Source organism: Pelodiscus sinensis, chromosome 28, assembly GCF_049634645.1.
Source record: "Pelodiscus sinensis isolate JC-2024 chromosome 28, ASM4963464v1, whole genome shotgun sequence".
In the NCBI taxonomy this organism is placed as follows: domain Eukaryota; kingdom Metazoa; phylum Chordata; order Testudines; family Trionychidae; genus Pelodiscus; species Pelodiscus sinensis.
The window spans coordinates 3,578,856-3,595,809 of NC_134738.1; the positions used below are offsets into that span (position 1 = coordinate 3,578,856).

At 50.9% G+C, this 16,954-nt stretch overlaps 1 protein-coding gene across 6 annotated transcripts in view; it reads right to left on the bottom strand.

Moving 5' to 3' along the window:
* TET3 (tet methylcytosine dioxygenase 3) overlaps nt 1-16,954 on the bottom strand; it is a 161,074-nt gene that overhangs the window by 92,165 nt on the left and 51,955 nt on the right. The window contains exon 1 of one of the 6 annotated variants that reach the window (XM_075910908.1): nt 7,747-8,026. The exons of the other annotated variants lie outside the window; for them this stretch is intronic. Coding sequence (XP_075767023.1) covers nt 7,747-7,755 — 9 coding nt within the window. The 5' untranslated portion in view covers nt 7,756-8,026. Of the gene's footprint in view, nt 1-7,746; nt 8,027-16,954 lie in introns of those variants that run through there. 6 annotated transcript variants of the gene reach the window in all.

The window sequence follows — 16,954 nt, forward strand, 5'->3', positions numbered from 1 at the left end:
AGTGGCTGGAAGCAGAGTTTGGATGGAGCATTCCTTTAATTGCCAAAGCATGGGGAAGGGTGTTTGAAAGCATCTGTTGTTAATCTGCCTTGGATCTCTTTCAAAGCAAGGTTGGAAAATTCATAACGGCACACGCAATCAGCAAGTCAGCCTGGCCTCACAATTTGCAGCAATCGGTTCACTCCAGTCACACAGCCTTCACCAAGCCACTGGCTTCAACCTTCCTCTGCCTGCCAGGTCAGGGGAAGGGCGACCCACCGGAACATCCAGGGCCACTGGAAAAAGTTTTCCAAACTGGTGGTGCTCCCTTGAGAAAAGGCAGGGGAGGAGATGTTCAGTGTTAAAGTCTAAGAGCTCAATTCTAGCTTTGCCATAAGCCCCAAGTGAGGAATAGCACACAGCCCTCGTGCTGCCCCAGCGTCGCAGGGTAAGTCTTTGATGCTTCCCAGTTCAGCAGACAGATGTGCTAGCTCTGCTCAAGTAATGCACTAAAAGCAGCAGCGGAGCTGGAAGTAGCACAGGGCCATGGGCAAGCTTGTACTCTGACAGGTCACAGCCTATGCTATCCCCAGCTACATGGCTTTTTTTAAGGGGCTAGCCAGGGGCTAATGCGCATCTTTCTACCGAAGTTGGAATGCAAGCTCCCAGCTGTACCCGCTGACAGTCTGATGAGTGGCACCTGAAAGAAGCAGCCAGACTTTCTTCAGCCAGTGAGGAATGGAACGCTGAAAGCCTGCTTCCCCCTAGTAACCAGATACTCTTCTACCAAATATTTTTCTATAGAAGTTTGGAAACACTTTGGGGGTTTTCTTTCAAAGTTTCGTTTGAAATTTTTTCAGGCTCTTTTCCCAGTTAAAAAAAAAAAAGTTTTGGCTAAAAATAAAAATGACTGTGGCAAAAAAAAAAAAATCTGTTTCAAAAATCAATTTTTTTGTACTCAACCTTTTTTGGAAATTTTTTTTTACTGAGCATTTTTGACCTGAATGAAGATTTTCTGCAGAAACTGTCTTTTCAAAATGGCTTTTGGACCAAAGTGCTCAGCCAAAAATAGTCAATCAGCTCCAGTCCTCAGCGCCTCTGTCTCTGCACCGCGTATGCAACGCTGGATTCTGCTAACAGATATAGGAAGGTAGGTCACATTTCAGGCCTTCCTTTACAACTGATGTCATGTCTGTAGCTCTTCTGTGCCAGTCACTTACTTATTCATTAAAAGTGCCATGTTGCATAGCAACACCTGCATCATTTGACGCATGGAGGTTCTGAAAGGCAGCACATCTAAGCAGAGAGAAGACCAGCCATTAGAAGGTGAAATCTGACACCGACAGGCCATTCAGAAGGCAAATGACCCAGGTTGTCTTATCTCTGTACCACACTGATTCCCCTTGCATATGATCATCACAAAGCTGCCATGGAAAACCACATGGCTTCTTGCAAATGCAGCTCCAGTCACCGAATCCTCAAGGGGCCCATTGCTACTGACTTCATTTACACCTACTGAGTCTTATCCCAGCCCCTTGCCAATATGACCTACAAATCAATCCTGTATAGCCTTCCCTCATGCCAGCAGTCACTCTAACTTCCCTAGGGCAATGTGGCTAGAGACTATGCACATGGTTAAGGACTGCAGATCGGGTTCTGGCTTTGAGAATAGATGACTCCTCTATTATTATTGCAATTACCGAAGCCTGCTTTGCTAGGCCCTTCACAGACACAGACAGACCATTTCCATCCCGAAGGACTTGCAACTACAAAATACAGCAGATGACATGTGAGCGGGGAGAGAGAGAGGGAAGCGGTTTGCTTAAGGAACTTGTCCTACCCAACGGACAAAACAGTACATTCCAGATCATCAAAACCAGGTACTACACCAGCCTTACTGAAGGGTCTTCACAGGGCAGAGTTACCCATGCAGGGCAAAATCCATCCACGAGACACACTGAAGCCATTTCTATTGCTGGGAAGGGAAGGAACACCTCCTGAGGAACACAATTCATCCATGAAGGACACAAGGTTCCGTGGAGATGGGGAATGTTCATTCCTCGTTCAGTTTAAGAGATTATTTTTTAACTACTTCTGCCTGCCTGCACTTCTGACACACCACAGGAGTCTGGGTTCTGTGCAATACAATGCAACCTGGGGTCATGTGAGCCCGAAAAGCAGCAGGCTTCCTGGATGCTGGAATATCTCATGAAGACACAGCAGAGCTCACACAAACAGAAGTCAGAACTGCATGGCCTAAAGATGAAGGCCCCAGGCCAGAAAGAAGAGGGCCTATGTCCCTGGTTTTGCCACCTTGTTTGTGGCCTTGGGCAACTCACTTCCTTGCTCTGTGCCTCAGTTTCCCCTCTAAAAAGAAGATGATAATATTGGCTTCCCTTTTGCAATGACCTTTGATGTCTATGGATTATGAAAGGGACAGGTTTATAATTGGCAGAAATAGGAGGGACTCTTTTTTTGAGAGAAAAGATCCATCTAGAGCAGGGGTCAGCAACCTATGGCTCACTAGGGAGCCAGATACGGCTCTTCTGGAGCCCCAACTCAGCCCCCCACTTCCCCTCACAGCAGGGAGCCGGTGCTGGTGCTACAGCTTTAAGGCCCCCCGCAAGATTGGAATGCCAGCACCAACTTCCTGGGGGGTGGGGGGGGGAGCGGAAGGCGAGGAGGAGAAAGCCCCAAGCCTCCCCGGCAGATCTGCCATGCAGGGAAGAAGCAAAGCCAAATATGGCTCCATGCACACTGCCCTTTTCCTTCCCCCGGCATGCAGGGAGCAAGTGGAACCAACAACGGCTCCAAGTGCTGCCCTTTTCCTTCCCCCAGGACACACTTCCGGGAGGCTTCCCCTGTAAATCTGTCCTGGAGGCTTCCTTCTGGCGAATGGGAGCAGTGTTACACAGTGCCTGCAAAGCGGTGTGAAAACAAGTGTCCCCCCCATGCCCAGACCCCGCTCACTCACTCCCCCTAGCCAAACGCCCTGCCTCCCAGTCCACTCCTGCCCCCTGCCCAGACACCCTCCCCTCTGACCAGACACCCTGCCTGCAGCCTGCTCCTGGCCCCCGGCCAGACAACCTGTCCCCAGCCCGCTCCTGCACCCTAGGTCCTACCCAGACCTCGCACCCTCAGCCCCTTTGACAACTCACCTCCCTGCAACCCCATCCCAATCCAATTAGCTGGCAGCCCTGTCCCGCACACTTAACCCCTCATTTTTGGCCCCACCATAGGGAGGCCCAACGAATTCCACTAACCCTGGAACCCCAGAAGAGTAAGACCGCCCTGCTCCTCCCCCCGGGGTTGTGGGGTTTTGGTTTTTTTGTTGCTTTTCACTTGTGTGGTCCCTGACTAATTTTTCTGGGGGTCAGCAGCCCCCGACACAAAAAAGCTTCCCCACTCCTGCCATAAATAAAGGCAATGCTGAAACCTTTTGTGTCGGGCATAACATTTTACTGTATTTAAAAAGGAAGCCTGGCCAACAAGCTCTCAGTTAAAGCCCAGCCCCTCTCTGGCTGCAGCGTCATAACACTCCTGCACCCCTGTACACACCAACCCTGAGACCATCATACACCTGAACCCCCTGCCCTGAGCCCTTCATACCCCATATCCCTAAATTCCTGCGCCCCCACATCCTCAGTCCCCTGCCAGAACACTCCTGCCCCCTACATACTCCAACCTTGTGCCCTGAGTCCATCATGCACCCAAATCCCTTGCCCTGAGCCCCGCATACACCCCAATCCAAAGTCCTGCATTCCCCACAATCCCAGCCCCTGCCATAAGACTGACAGAAGGCAGCCTTAATGTGCGCATGAAGTTGGATTTGACCAGCTATGATGTAAACTTGAAAGAAATATGCAAAACCATGCTGCAGAAGAAGTCCCATTAAATAAAGTCTGTGAGTACAATGTTTCATTTGTGCTATTATTAATCATTATGTCAATTATCAATAATATTAACTTGTATATTTTCAGTCATGCAAATGGGCATTCTTATTCTTTGTTGACCATTTGTTCTGAATTTTGATGTAGTTTGGCTCTTTATTTTGAAAAGGTTGCCAACCCCTGATCTAGAGAGAAGATCTCACTGCATACATTCATTTTAGATGAAGGCTGACGTCTATGCTGATTCTTATAACAGTGAGATATTGTGCATATTTTGAGGAAAAAACAAAACAATCTTTCACCAGCTAAATGAATAGGCCACCAAAAAAAAGTTTCAGAACAAAGGCCCATGAAATGCTCTGCGATCTTGTCATCTTCACACAACATTAATCGAGGGTCAGAAATAACTGTGACCCCAGAACTTCCTGTATCCAATGTACATACACGAAATGGAGGGACACAGTTTAACTACTCAAGCCTCTGCAAACCGCTGGGATGTAGGCGTCTTCTCCAGCCACGTTACAGATGTGGGCAGAGAACGGGCACTTGAAGAGGCAGCGCAGTGTAGCAGACACAACGTTAGACCAGACCCCCGGAGCCCTGGCTCTGGGGTTGAGGCTGTTTGACCTAGACAGGTCATAAGGGCCCATGTCATACAACAAGTCTGTGATCAGGGATACGAGAAAAGAGGATGAATGGTCCTGTTAAGACACTAACCATGGACTTGGGAATCTTGCAGTTAATTCTTTCCCCTGCCACAGATTTCCAGTGTCTCTTTGGGAAAGTTACAGAGGCTATGTCTACACTGTAATTATGGAACTAGCGCCAGTGCTGAGGCAGCTGTGATGATACAAGCTAGCCATCTGAGTAATTAGCCAGGGTCCCATGCAGGCCTGGGCAGCCGGCACCGCTGAGTGCCTATGCGATCGAGGTTAAAGCTAGCTAGCGAGTTCCAGGAAGTCCACTTGTGCTGTGTCACACCTCCAACTGCAACGCAGACACGCCCTGAGGGCAGGTCTAGACGTAAAACGCTGCCCTGGCGCAGCCGTGTCGCGGTGCTTCTTAAGTGAAGACACTCCCGCTCCGACAGGAGCGTAGTTAATCTCCAAGAGGCGGTAGCTGGGTCGGCAGGAAATGCTCTTTCCTTGACATAGTGCTCTCTACACAGGGTTGTACGACATTGCTCAGGGGTGTGGATTTTTCACACCCTAGTGAGATGGGTCGGTAATGTAGACCTGGTCTCAGTCTCTCCTGCTTCAGGTTCACACCTGTATACTGGGGATACCAGCCCTGCCCCACCTCACAGGGGCATATGCAGCTGCAAAATGCTCCCACACTAGTTGCAATGGGGGCCACATACGTTCCTAAGGTAGATCGCTTAAGAGCCTCTCTGGAGGTAGGCAGACAGGACAACTGTCCTGGCTTCCTGCCCTGTGCTTTAACTACTAGGCCTTTCTTCCTCTGGTTCCTGCTGAAGCTGAAAGAGCAAAATCTGGCCCCCCAGTTGTGTGGCGTGCGGCACTCCTCCAAACCGCCGCTGGATTGGAGCGGCTCCGAACGGCGCAGCTGACTTTTTCATTCATGCTCGCGTCCAGGTCGTAACTCCGATTCCTATCACATCATCAGCACAGCGTGAAGCACAGGCCAGAAAGCTCAGGGCGAGCCAACAGGCAGCGGGGCCATTCCAGAAGGAAACGCTTTCCAGGCCCGGGAGCACAGCGGCTGCTTGAGCCGAGTCAATGGAGCAAGTTCCAGAGAGAAGGCGGAGGCGGGGGAAAAAGCCCTGTTTTGTTCAAACTAAAAAAAAAAAAAGTTCTATTTCTGTTCTGGGCTCCAAGCCTCTTCTTTCTCTCAAACTCAGCTGACTTCCCCCAGTACAAACACGGAGCCAGCAGATCGACTTTCCAGCTCAGTACGGGGAGGGTGAATAGCCTGGAGCAGAAGACATACAGTGGGGTCTGTTGTAGGCTGCCAGCCCAGTGCAGTGGATTGGCCACATTTCCAGCCATACGCAACTGCGCTGTGGCAGCGCTACATGTCCCAAACGCCAGCTCCCACCCACCCTGCTATTCACATTGCAATAACCTGACCCGGGGGAAAGCTATTGGGGAAGGGGTTGGCTCTCCAGGTATTTACTACCTCCAGGGAAGATCAGGAATGGTTCTGCTCTCCCACACGCCGGTGTAAGTCAGGAGTAATTGCAATGCAACCCAAACCAGCGTGACATCAGAACTGGGTCCCCTTGTGCTAGGCCAGCTTCTCAGAAGCAGTAGCACCACCACACAGAAATCAGGGATGCCACAGAAAATGACCGAGGCCTTATTCCATCCGCCTCCCTCCCTCCGCCCAGGCAGGTCCCCAAGCATGAGGCAGTTTGGGCGGCTCTTGATCCAGAAGACAAAAACCCCACAAGGAAGGAAGCCAAGGCAGCCCTCAGGACAGAGGCCGTCAGATTCCAACCAGGGGAAGGGTTTGCAGAAAATCACAGGTGAAAAGTCACCTCCCCCACCCCTTAAATCGCCAGGTAACACCCTACCCCTCTAACAGATGCCAGGAGAATGCGTCCCTGGCAAAAGTGACAGAAAAACACCTCCCTAGTTCCAACCCCCTGCTCCGAATAAATGCAAAACCCATTCAAATCTTACTATTGGCTGATAAAGGAGCCCCTCCCACTAATCCCTTCCTGTACCTAACTCCTCCTCCAGCATGGGCTAGCCCTATAAATAACAGGTGCCCTATTCACTCCAGCCATGCTACACTGAAGTCAATGGGAGCTACTTACACCCCAAAGAGCCAGGGGGAGAACTGGGGCCCAGAAGAACAATCTCCCCCCACCCCACCTACCAAAACCCCAGTGCTCAGATCAAAGCTCCCTGCCACCCCCCTATAAATACTAGGGGCAAATTCCCTAATTGCACTTCACCCCCCCCCCATACAAATACCCCTAATCACACTCTCTCTCAACCCCTGTAATTATCAGGATCAAACCACCGTGAAGAGCCGAGCTCTGCCCATCCAAGCAGCTCACATACCAGCACGGTGCCCCTGCCCTGCCGGCCTATGTGTATTCTGCACCTTAGCTCTCCCGTGACCACAGGGGACACAGGTCAGAGGCTGGCAAGGCAGCCACCCGGCCCCTTCTGCCTGAGGTGTGAGTCTCTTTTGCATTCACCCTTGTAATTGAAAGCAGGTGGAGACTCCAACATGTCCCAATTCAGGCAAGTGCTGACAGGTCCCCTGTGAAATGCAGGGCTGCCTGTTGCAGGGGGAGCCAACAGCACCTGAATCAACAACTACGAACCCCGCCCCGTACAGTCCGACTGCCGGCCACGTGCTATGAATCCTATGGATGTGCCATGAGCATGGATGTCTAATGACCCAGCTGGCAAGGAACAGTCGCCACAGAACCAAAAGCACTAAAGCAAGGCCCTTTTCCCTGCTCTGTGCCTCAGTTTCCCAGCTGCATGCTACTGACCAGGCTCTCGTACATTCTGTAGATTATTTCATCGTTCAGACAGAGAAAAGGAATGCACATCACTCCAGCTGCTAGACAGACAGCACCTTGTCACCATCCAGCCCTTTCTGCTTGTAGGTCTCTAAGCACTTTAGTTAAAAAATAAATCACAATCCACCTATTACACATGAGAAAACTTAGGTGCACAGAGACTAGGTGACTTGCCTGAGGTCACCCACATTGCTCGGTGGCAGAACCCAGGTCTCCCGAATCCTGACCCAGCCCAGAATCTAGTCCCACGCTGCTTTCCAGGACACTGCATTCTCTAAGCCTTCCTCCCCATCCAGTTAACATTTCAAGCACACTCAGAAAGGACACATGGTTAAAAGGGTACAAACGTCCTAGGGGTGAGGGGACACGTACCTTCCACATCTGCTTTGGCAACTGCAAGTCGGGAGAACAGCTCGGGGCCAGCAGCTTTCTTCGTTTATATATTTATTTTTTCCTCTCTTCTCTGGTCTCTCCCCCCCCCCCCCCCCAGTTCGTGCCGCTAATGACTTCAGCGATCGCTCATTTCCAACACACAGTCATGAAGAGAAAAGCCAATGATTCACTTTTCCAGAACCCCCGGCTGCTCTCCTCGTTAAAGCTAATTGTAATTGCTTCTTGGGGCATGTGCCATGTGCTCAGAGGGAGGTGGTGACTCATTAGCAGTCCCCCCTACACACCCCCACCCCCACCCCACTCCACACAGAAGTGACGAAAAGAAGAGAGGCCAGGCAACAGCTATTTTCCAACGATTCAGCCTCCAAGAAGCCATCTCTCGCGGGCTGCGGCAACATGAAATTGCATGAGAGGATGTCGCCGGCAATGGGCTCTGCTGCTGCCGTCCCTCACGTAGCTGCGAGCACGCCCTGGACCCGTGTCAGAGCGAGTCAGACAGGCGGACTGGGGATTCCCCAGTTCTGAACGGCTGCCCAAGCAAGCAGTAACTGCTGCATGGAGGGGAGAGCGGGGGAGAAACGCCTCTTGCTGCCTCTAGGGCATCACGCAGGATGCTTCTTGAGTCACACCTCAGTCTTGTTGCTGGGCAAGAGTCAGAGCAGTCAGGTAGCAAACCACGGGCTGGGGGCTCAGATACCGATATGCTAGCGTGGGCTTTGTATGCACTCATTTTAAACCAGGTGCAAAAAAAAAAAAAAAAAAAATCAGTAGAAAAATCAGGCAGTTCTGGACAAGTCACTTCTGCTTCCTGGGACAACGTCCCAGCTCTGTAAAATGGAGGTGAGGAGACTGCTCCCCCCTTCACGAAGCGCTTTGGAGATGGTGCCCGAGGCACGAGGTTGGGGGACAAGAAGCCCGAGGGTCTGTCCACACGGCAAAGAAAATCCCATGGTGCCGAGCCTCTGAGACCAGGCCGACTGGCGCGGCTCCCAAGGCAGACGATAGCAGCGTGGACGGATGGAGATCTGGGAAGGAAGGCAGGGGCTCACAGCCCAGGCTTCTGCCCAAGTGGGAGCATCTCCATGGCCCTAATCATTGACCCAGGCTCTGAGACTCGTGGGGCGGGTTCTTCTTTCAGGGCAGAAACCCGCAGAGCTGAGACTCGCCCCAGACGGCTCTGGCAGAGGTGGCTAGGGAGCCCAGATGCCCTAGCTCCTGAGCCAGAAGAACACGCTGCCTGCCTCACAACGCTCTGCCAATTCACTGTCCCCAGAGACCAGACCCGAACAAAAGCGCCATGGGGCCAAGCAGATCCACAAAGCTGCTTCCCAAACGACACAGAGAAACAGCAGTTGCACTGGGCACACGCCAGTTTGCCGAATAAGCAGCAACAGCTTCCATCACGCTGCTCGTGCCAAAGCACTTCGGTGTTTACAGCCCTGATGGGCCATTGTACTCTGGGGCTACCCCACTGAAAGCCACACACACAACTGCTAGCAGCACCGAGATACACGAACACGCAGCACTGTTGTGCGCCAGCACAAGGAGACGCCTCAACCCTATTCTCCTCCCTACGCGCACACACAGACGTGCCCCCATCCATGCACACACTCACAAAAGCTGTGGCACTTATCGTCTATTGTCGCTTGTCCCATACATACACTATTTGCTGGGGAGGAGAGGGCTTGTTCCGTGTTTGTGAAGCACCTTGCCCCTTGGGACTACACAGAGGAACAGTACATCAGCCTATGTACACACACCAGTCCTTAAACACGACTCGCGCACGCGCACACACCTTAACCTCTCACAAAGTCAGACTGGCTGCAGCCTGACCCATATGCCTGCCCGCAGCACATACCCACGCAAGATACTGAGCTAAATTCACCTCTGGCTGAACTTCTCCAACTGCCTGGACTTTACACCAGCAAGGAAACTGGCCCAGAGTTCTCTTTCCTACCTCTAGTCTCTGCTGCAGAGAGAGACAGAGAAAGAGAGAGAGACTGGACCATCCAGGTTTCCCAACGCACGTGTGTGTATTTTCCCCCGGTTACAATGGACAAAACACCTGACTCCAGCAGCTCAAGAGACGTGTCCGTGCAGAGATGGGTGAAGAAAGGCTGCGGAGACTGGACTTCCAGCCAATTGTTATGCCCAAAGCTGTATAAACTCGATTAGCTTACATCCAGTGCAGTGAACGGGCCCGCGCTTTCCGGCTGTCCCTAAAGCACCCCTAACGAGCACTCGCCTGCGTCCTCTCTGACCAGGAAACCTGCCAAACTGGCAGCTGAGCTGTGCTTCCCTGGTTCCCGTCAGCGCCAAACTTCCTTCGAAACAAACAACCCAACCCTGCCGCTTGTTCAGTGACCGCAGATTGAGGGCTGAGGGCTGTGCCTGCGGACTGGGGGTGGAGAAATCGGGGCCAAGTGGCCATGCAGTAGGTCGTGGCTTCCCCAGCATGGATACAGACATGCAGCAGGCCCACACAAACGGATCCACAGAAACAGGCAGACGTACACATAGACACAGATGCAAAGACAAATGCATACAAAGAGCACATTTGCACACATTTGCATACATACACAAATGCAGGCATAAGCAGTGTGGGGGGGGGGAGGCCGCACCACAGAGACGGTGCTTTTAAGGCGGCTCTCTCCAGCACCACCCCCTGCGATAAAAGTCAGTGGGGGAAGGGGGGTTGCGAGTAGTCACCTAGGCTTATCGGTTAGTTAACTACTCACTTACGTCCCTAATACAGACATAACCAGAAAGATGCACACACAAATGTATGCACAACTGCAACACACACACACACACACACACACACACACACTACACTGCACCTGTAGCTCAAAATAAGCTGCGTGATTTGAGCTACACAATTTGAGTCTATTTCGAAATAGCTTATTTTGAAACCCACTATTCCAAAATGCCCCTTACTCCTCATGGAATGAGGTTTCCAGGGACGTCAGAATAGCGAGCATGTGATATTTCGAAATAACGGGCATGTTATTTTGGGTACCACACACATACAAACACAAAAAGACACCGGACACCTACATTTATGCCTCACCTCTGCCACTGATGCATTGTGTAACCTTGGCAAGTCATCTCCCTTCCCAGGACCTCAATTTCCCCTCTAGCAAAAGGGGGCTCAAGATACTGATTAGCCTCCCTCAGAGGACTAATTAGTCATTCCTGTTTGTTATTATGGACTCCAACCCATCAGACAACACTGAACAGAAAGGATCGAAGCTGGCAGCATGCCAGCGTTGCTATAGCCAGCGTAGGTGGGTGCACCATAAAACCAAGGCCCTGATCTCCTGTGGTTTTTAATGAGCTTGCAGAGAGAAAAATATTAACCCCAAAGTGCTGGCCAGGTTCCAGAGCAGGTAATAACATCGTGCCTCCCTTGAAATCCCACAGCGCTGGATGGACACATTTACACTCCATTTACACCCAGGAAAGCCAGTGACTCATGCTGCTCAACACTATCCCCTCTGACCAAGTCAGGAAAGGCCCCCGCAGAGTGTCCTGCCCCGGCCCCTCAGGCCAAAGGCACCGCGGCTGCAACAGGAGCAGCTTTGGCATAACTGGGAGAAGCGATTTTTCACCCAGTTTCCAAGAGCCAAGAGGGTCTCACTGTCTCCTGGTGGGTAAATGACTCATGGCAGCAAATCCCAGACCTTTGCAGACACTTCCAGGGACATGTACCCGTGTGCAGGGGTGCAGGCACGCACACCTGGGTACCAAGGCACCAAGTCGCATTGTTCCCTCCCTTCCAAAGAGAGCAAAGCCCTATCCTCTCACCACTACAACCCTTTGGCCACAGTAATCCCTGGTGCAACCCCACTCACTGCAACAGGATCTTTCGGCCCAGTCTTCTGAAGCAATGACCACCCAAGAGCACTCACTGACCCCTACTGGAACTGTGGGTGCTCAACTCTTTGGAGAAACAGGCGTTGCACAAGAGGGTCTTTCTCGCGCAAGAAGGGGCAGTGTAGGCACTCCTCCTTGCGCAAGAGCCTCTTCTGAAAAAAATGGTGGCTCATTAGGTATGCAAATGAGGCTCGACAATATTCCACGCTTAGCCTCATTTGCATATTACTCGCGCAAGAAGCCGCGAGTGTAGACATAGCCTATATGTATCGGGCACTTCAGTGGGGAGAGATTTCCTCATCCATGAAGACTGCGTTTATGAGGCCAACTGAACACCTCTGACATCACCCACTACAAAGAACTCAAAGACGACACCCTACCAGTTTACCCAAGAATTTAAGCACATCATCAAATTCTTGCCCCCAGGAGAAACCTCCTGCAGGGGCCTTCTACATGCTTCCCAATACACACAATCAAGGAAACCCAATGGACCCATCATATTTGGCCATGGCATTCCGACTGAAGGAATATCAGGACCCAGAGAAAACATCCTCAAGCTCCAGGACACAGCTGACTTCCTGCACAAACTCCGCAACATGAATGGCCTCTCTCCGAACACCATCCTCGCCACCATAGACGTCACTCTCCTAGGCACTGACAGCCCTCACAATAGTTGCCTGCCTCCAGTATTTACAAGGCAAGGGGCAAGCCTGAGATAGATATCCAAACTCAGCCATCTTACCAGCTTTACATTCAACAGCACACACTCTGTCCAAACCACCCCATGCTACAACTCATATACCATAAACACCACACCATGCCATCCCAGCTTCTGTGTTGCTCCTTCAGAGTTAGGCTTCCTGCCAGCAGCCATCCCTCTCCAGCTGCCCAGCACCCCTGACGACAGCAGCACAGATGTAAAGCTAGCAGGACCGCAACCTTGCCCATAATAATCTTGCGAGCCGCTCCCCTCTCCCCAACTCTTTTTAGGGATCAGGACCCCTATGATTATACCATGACATTTGAGATCTAAATACTGTAGCTGAAATCATGACATTTATTATCTTTAAAATCTTATGACCAGGAAATTGTCTAAAATGGACAGTGAATTTGGTTCTACTCAACATCAGACACTGACTCCCCAGCCACACAAAGCAGCAGCAGACCCCACCAGAAGAACAGAGCCAAAATCTGCAGACACATCTCCACTGCTACAGTGATCAACACTGCCCACGTCACATCAGGCACCACGGGTCCTACACTTGCCTATTGCAACCTGTGGTGTATCTCATCCAGTGCCCCAGTAACATTTACGTGACTGAAACCAGACAGTCACTATGCTCGTGAATGAGCCTACTCAGGAAAACACCCAAAGGCTCCCTATCACCCGTGGGTGAATTCTTTCCACAAGGCCATCATTCTACATCTGACCTATTAGTCCTCACCCTCAAAGGAAACACTTTCAAAGACAAGTTTGGGAGCTTTAAATAAATAACTTTGCTAGACACTATAAATTATAGTCTTAATAAAGACACTGGATTTATGGCTTACTGTAATTATCTGTAACCATTAACCTTCTCCTTTCTATCATACGGCTACAGGGATGTTAACAGGCCACTTCACATTGAATGGTCCCTTCCAATAGGAACTAATTACTTACACCAAACTCTTCAATCTCCTATTCGGCTGTAAGGCTTTTAGGACAGGTCTACACTACAAATGTGCATCGGTGCAGCTGCACTGCTGTCCCACATCCAGTGAAGACGCTCTAAGACAACAGGAAGGTGGCTTCCCCATCAGCTTAATAACACCACTTCTGAGAGAGGCGGCAGCTATCTCCACGGCAGAAGATCTCCTGCCAACAGACCAGCATCTCGGAACAGATGGAGGCAACCAAAAGTCAGTAGCCCAGCTAAACTCAAAGGCCTAATTCTGCTGAAGCTGAGAAAGGCTTCATCTAGTACACTTAGACTCTCCTGCCAGAGTGCTGCAGAGGAAGGCATTAAATCCCCCACAACACACCTAACTGGGCAAGATGCCAGAGTGAACCGGTTTCTTCCTTACCCTCCCGGCTGATCAGCTAAAGTACCAGGCTGGATTGTCTCTTATTTATCTGCAATAGTGGCCCATGATTCATGAAAGCTCTTAAACATGTGTTCAAAATTAAACAGACATCCAAGTGCCTTGCTGAATCAGGGCCCGCCTCTGGCCTAGCAAAATCTGAGTGGATAAAGGGCTTTTTTAATCCAAAGTTTTGATTCTAGGCCCAGGGGGAGCGAGAATTAAGCCCAAATAATAAGGAGTACTTACTCCAAGGGATAGTGCGAGTTATTAATGTTCATGAAGAGTTTTCAGGTTGAGAAGCACCTCGAAGGTGAAGTATGGATTTTAACTGCCATCTCTCCATTCGCCCGGATAACACTGGTCAGACTACACTCTGCACCGGACCCTGGTGGCCACAGCAAGGGGATTTGGGTAACTGTCTTATACTCAGCCAATACAGGGCTTAAGGCTGTGACCCAGATGAAGGATTCCACTTGATTTCACAGAAATACAGGGGACAAGACAGACTGGCCTCACCCTTGGTGCGGCGAAGAGAAAAGGGTGTTTGCTTCAATTCTTTCACTCTTAGGCTGTGTCTAGACGACTTGGCTCCGTCGATGGAGCCATGTAGATTTGTTTATTGGGCAAAGGCAAATGAAGCCGCGATTTAAATGATCGCGGCTTCATTTAAATTTACATGGCTGCCGCGCTGAGCCGACAAACAGCTGATCAGCTGTTTGCCCGCTCAGCGCTCTAGTCTGGACGCTCCCCTGCCGACATCAAAGCCCTTTGTCGGCAGCCCCGGTAAACCTCATCCCACGAGGAATAACGGGGCTGCCGGCAAAGGGCTTTGATGTCGGCAGGGGAGCGTCCAGACTAGCGCACTGAGCGGACAAACAGCTGATCAGCTGTTTGTCGGCTCAGCGCGGCAGCCATGTAAATTTAAATGAAGCCGCGATCATTTAAATCGCGGCTTCATTTGCCTTTGCCCAATAAACAAATCTACATGGCTCCATCGACGGAGCCATGTAGCGTAGACGTACCCTACCTCTACATCTCTCTCGCTGTTCTGGCCAGTTTGGATCTGGGGAATGCTGGAGCTGGCATCCAATAATGGCTCATCTCTGTTACCACTGTTCACAAAGGAGCTCCCCCACACACCTACTGCCATGGGCATTTCACCGTGGAAGGGGGTAGACAGAGCATGCAACTGGTGCTCAGAATTCCCTGGCAGACAGGCAAAGGCTGAACAAGGATTTCTTAGGGTTGATCCCTGTCTTCTCTGACTATCAAGCCCCCACGATGAAACCCACTGCAGTCCCAGATGGGTCATCTAACCCAGACATAATTCCCCCAACTGCTCATCTACACAGCTACGTCAGCTGCAAAACAGATCTTCTCCCTGCGGCTTCCCTCGCTGCAGCGGGGAATTCCGCTACGTTGGGGCCATCGACCGTGTCACCAGCCGACAATGACAGCGGCTGACGTTCTTTGGTCCCCTAGTGCACGAAGAGCAAAGCACGTTACTGGGACAAAGGGCAACGCACCAGATACAACCCTCTGTAGCTAGTACAGCCACGTCAAGAACAGGCACTAACAGCCCGTGACTAACACAGAAACACCATCGGCGTCTATATTTCCTCCCTCCCCGGCAGTGGTTTCTCAGAATGTCCCTAGCAATTCCTCTGGCAGAGACCCTTAGTTACAAGTCAAGAGATGGTTTTGCTGATCTCCCAGCACCACCACCTTCGACCCATCTGGTGAGCTTTCCAGAAACATGCTAGTTAGGAGGGCGAGACTGTCCCCTAGGGAACCACCTCGACCAACAAAGAGCCCTCAGATGGAAACAGACTTGTGATATGATTGATCTGAGCTGGGTTTGAACCAGCCCCCCTGCAGAACAAAGTGCATCACAAGGCCACCACTATGAGACATCCCGTTTACAGTTCTGAGAGAGACGTGGTTTTGCACCAACGCCGAGTGGAAAACAGATCGTCATGAGCAGCCACCACCGGGGGGAGCAACACCTCCCACCAGTGCAAGATCAAGGACGCGTGGCTTATCCAACTGGAACCTTAAATACCTCTCCTCTAAAAGACCGAGCCGCTTGCGGCACAGCTGGACACATCGTCTGACTCAGAGCAACAGCTCACATCTGCTGAGTCAACAGCACCATGGCAGCTTTTCAGCAACCATCCAAGGCCAGGTCTTGCTCAGCCTGAGATAAGACTGTGTCACCAGTGGAGGTGACGGCAGCAGTTTTCAGACATTTCAGATGTATAGTCACAAAGGGACTCACAGGGACACCTCCTCAGGCACACGCTGGATATGCTAATTCAGTTCAACTTACTGGTTCCTACCCTTACCAGAAGCACAGGACAGAAACAGGGTTCCTGACCAATCTTTCTTTCACTCTTACTCTACATCTCTCTCACTGTTCTGGCCAGTTCGGATCTGAGGAATGCTAGAGCTGGCATCCAATAATGACTCATCTCTGCTTCTATGATGATGGCTCATCATTAGCTTCTATGATGAGGTAACTGGCTCTGTAGATGTGGGAAAGTCAGTGGATGTGATATACCTGGACTTTAACAAAGCTTTTGATACGGTCTCCCACAATATTCTTGCCAGCAAATTAAGGGAACGTGGATTGGATAAATGGACGGTAAGATGGATAGACAGCTGGCTAGAAGGTCAGGCCCAGCGGGTAGTGATCAATGGCTCGATGTCAGGATGGCGGTCGGTTTCTAGCGGAGTGCCCCAAGGTTCGGTTCTGGGACCAGTTTTGTTCAATATCCTTATTAATGATCTGGATGAGGGGATTGATTGCACCCTCAGCAAGTTTGCGGATGACACTAAGCTAGGGGGAGGGGTAGAAATGCTGGAGGGCAGGGATAGAGTCCAGAGTGACAGACAAATTGGAGGATTGGGCCACAAGAAATCTGATAAGGTTCAACAAGGACAAGTGCAGAGTCCTGCCCTTGGGATGGAAGAATCCCAAGTATTGTTACAGGCTGGGGACTGACTGACTAAGTAGCAGTTCTGCAGAAAAGGCCCTGGGGGTTACAGTGGATGAGAAGCTGGATATGAGTCTACAGTGTGCCCTTATAGCCAAGAAGACTAATGGCATATTAGGTTGCAGTAAGAGGTACATTGCCAGTAGATCCAGAGAAGTGATTATTCCCCTTTATTCGGCTCTGGTGAGGCCACATCTGGAGTAGTGTGTCCAGTTCTGGGCCCCCAATTACAGGAAGGATGTGGATGTATT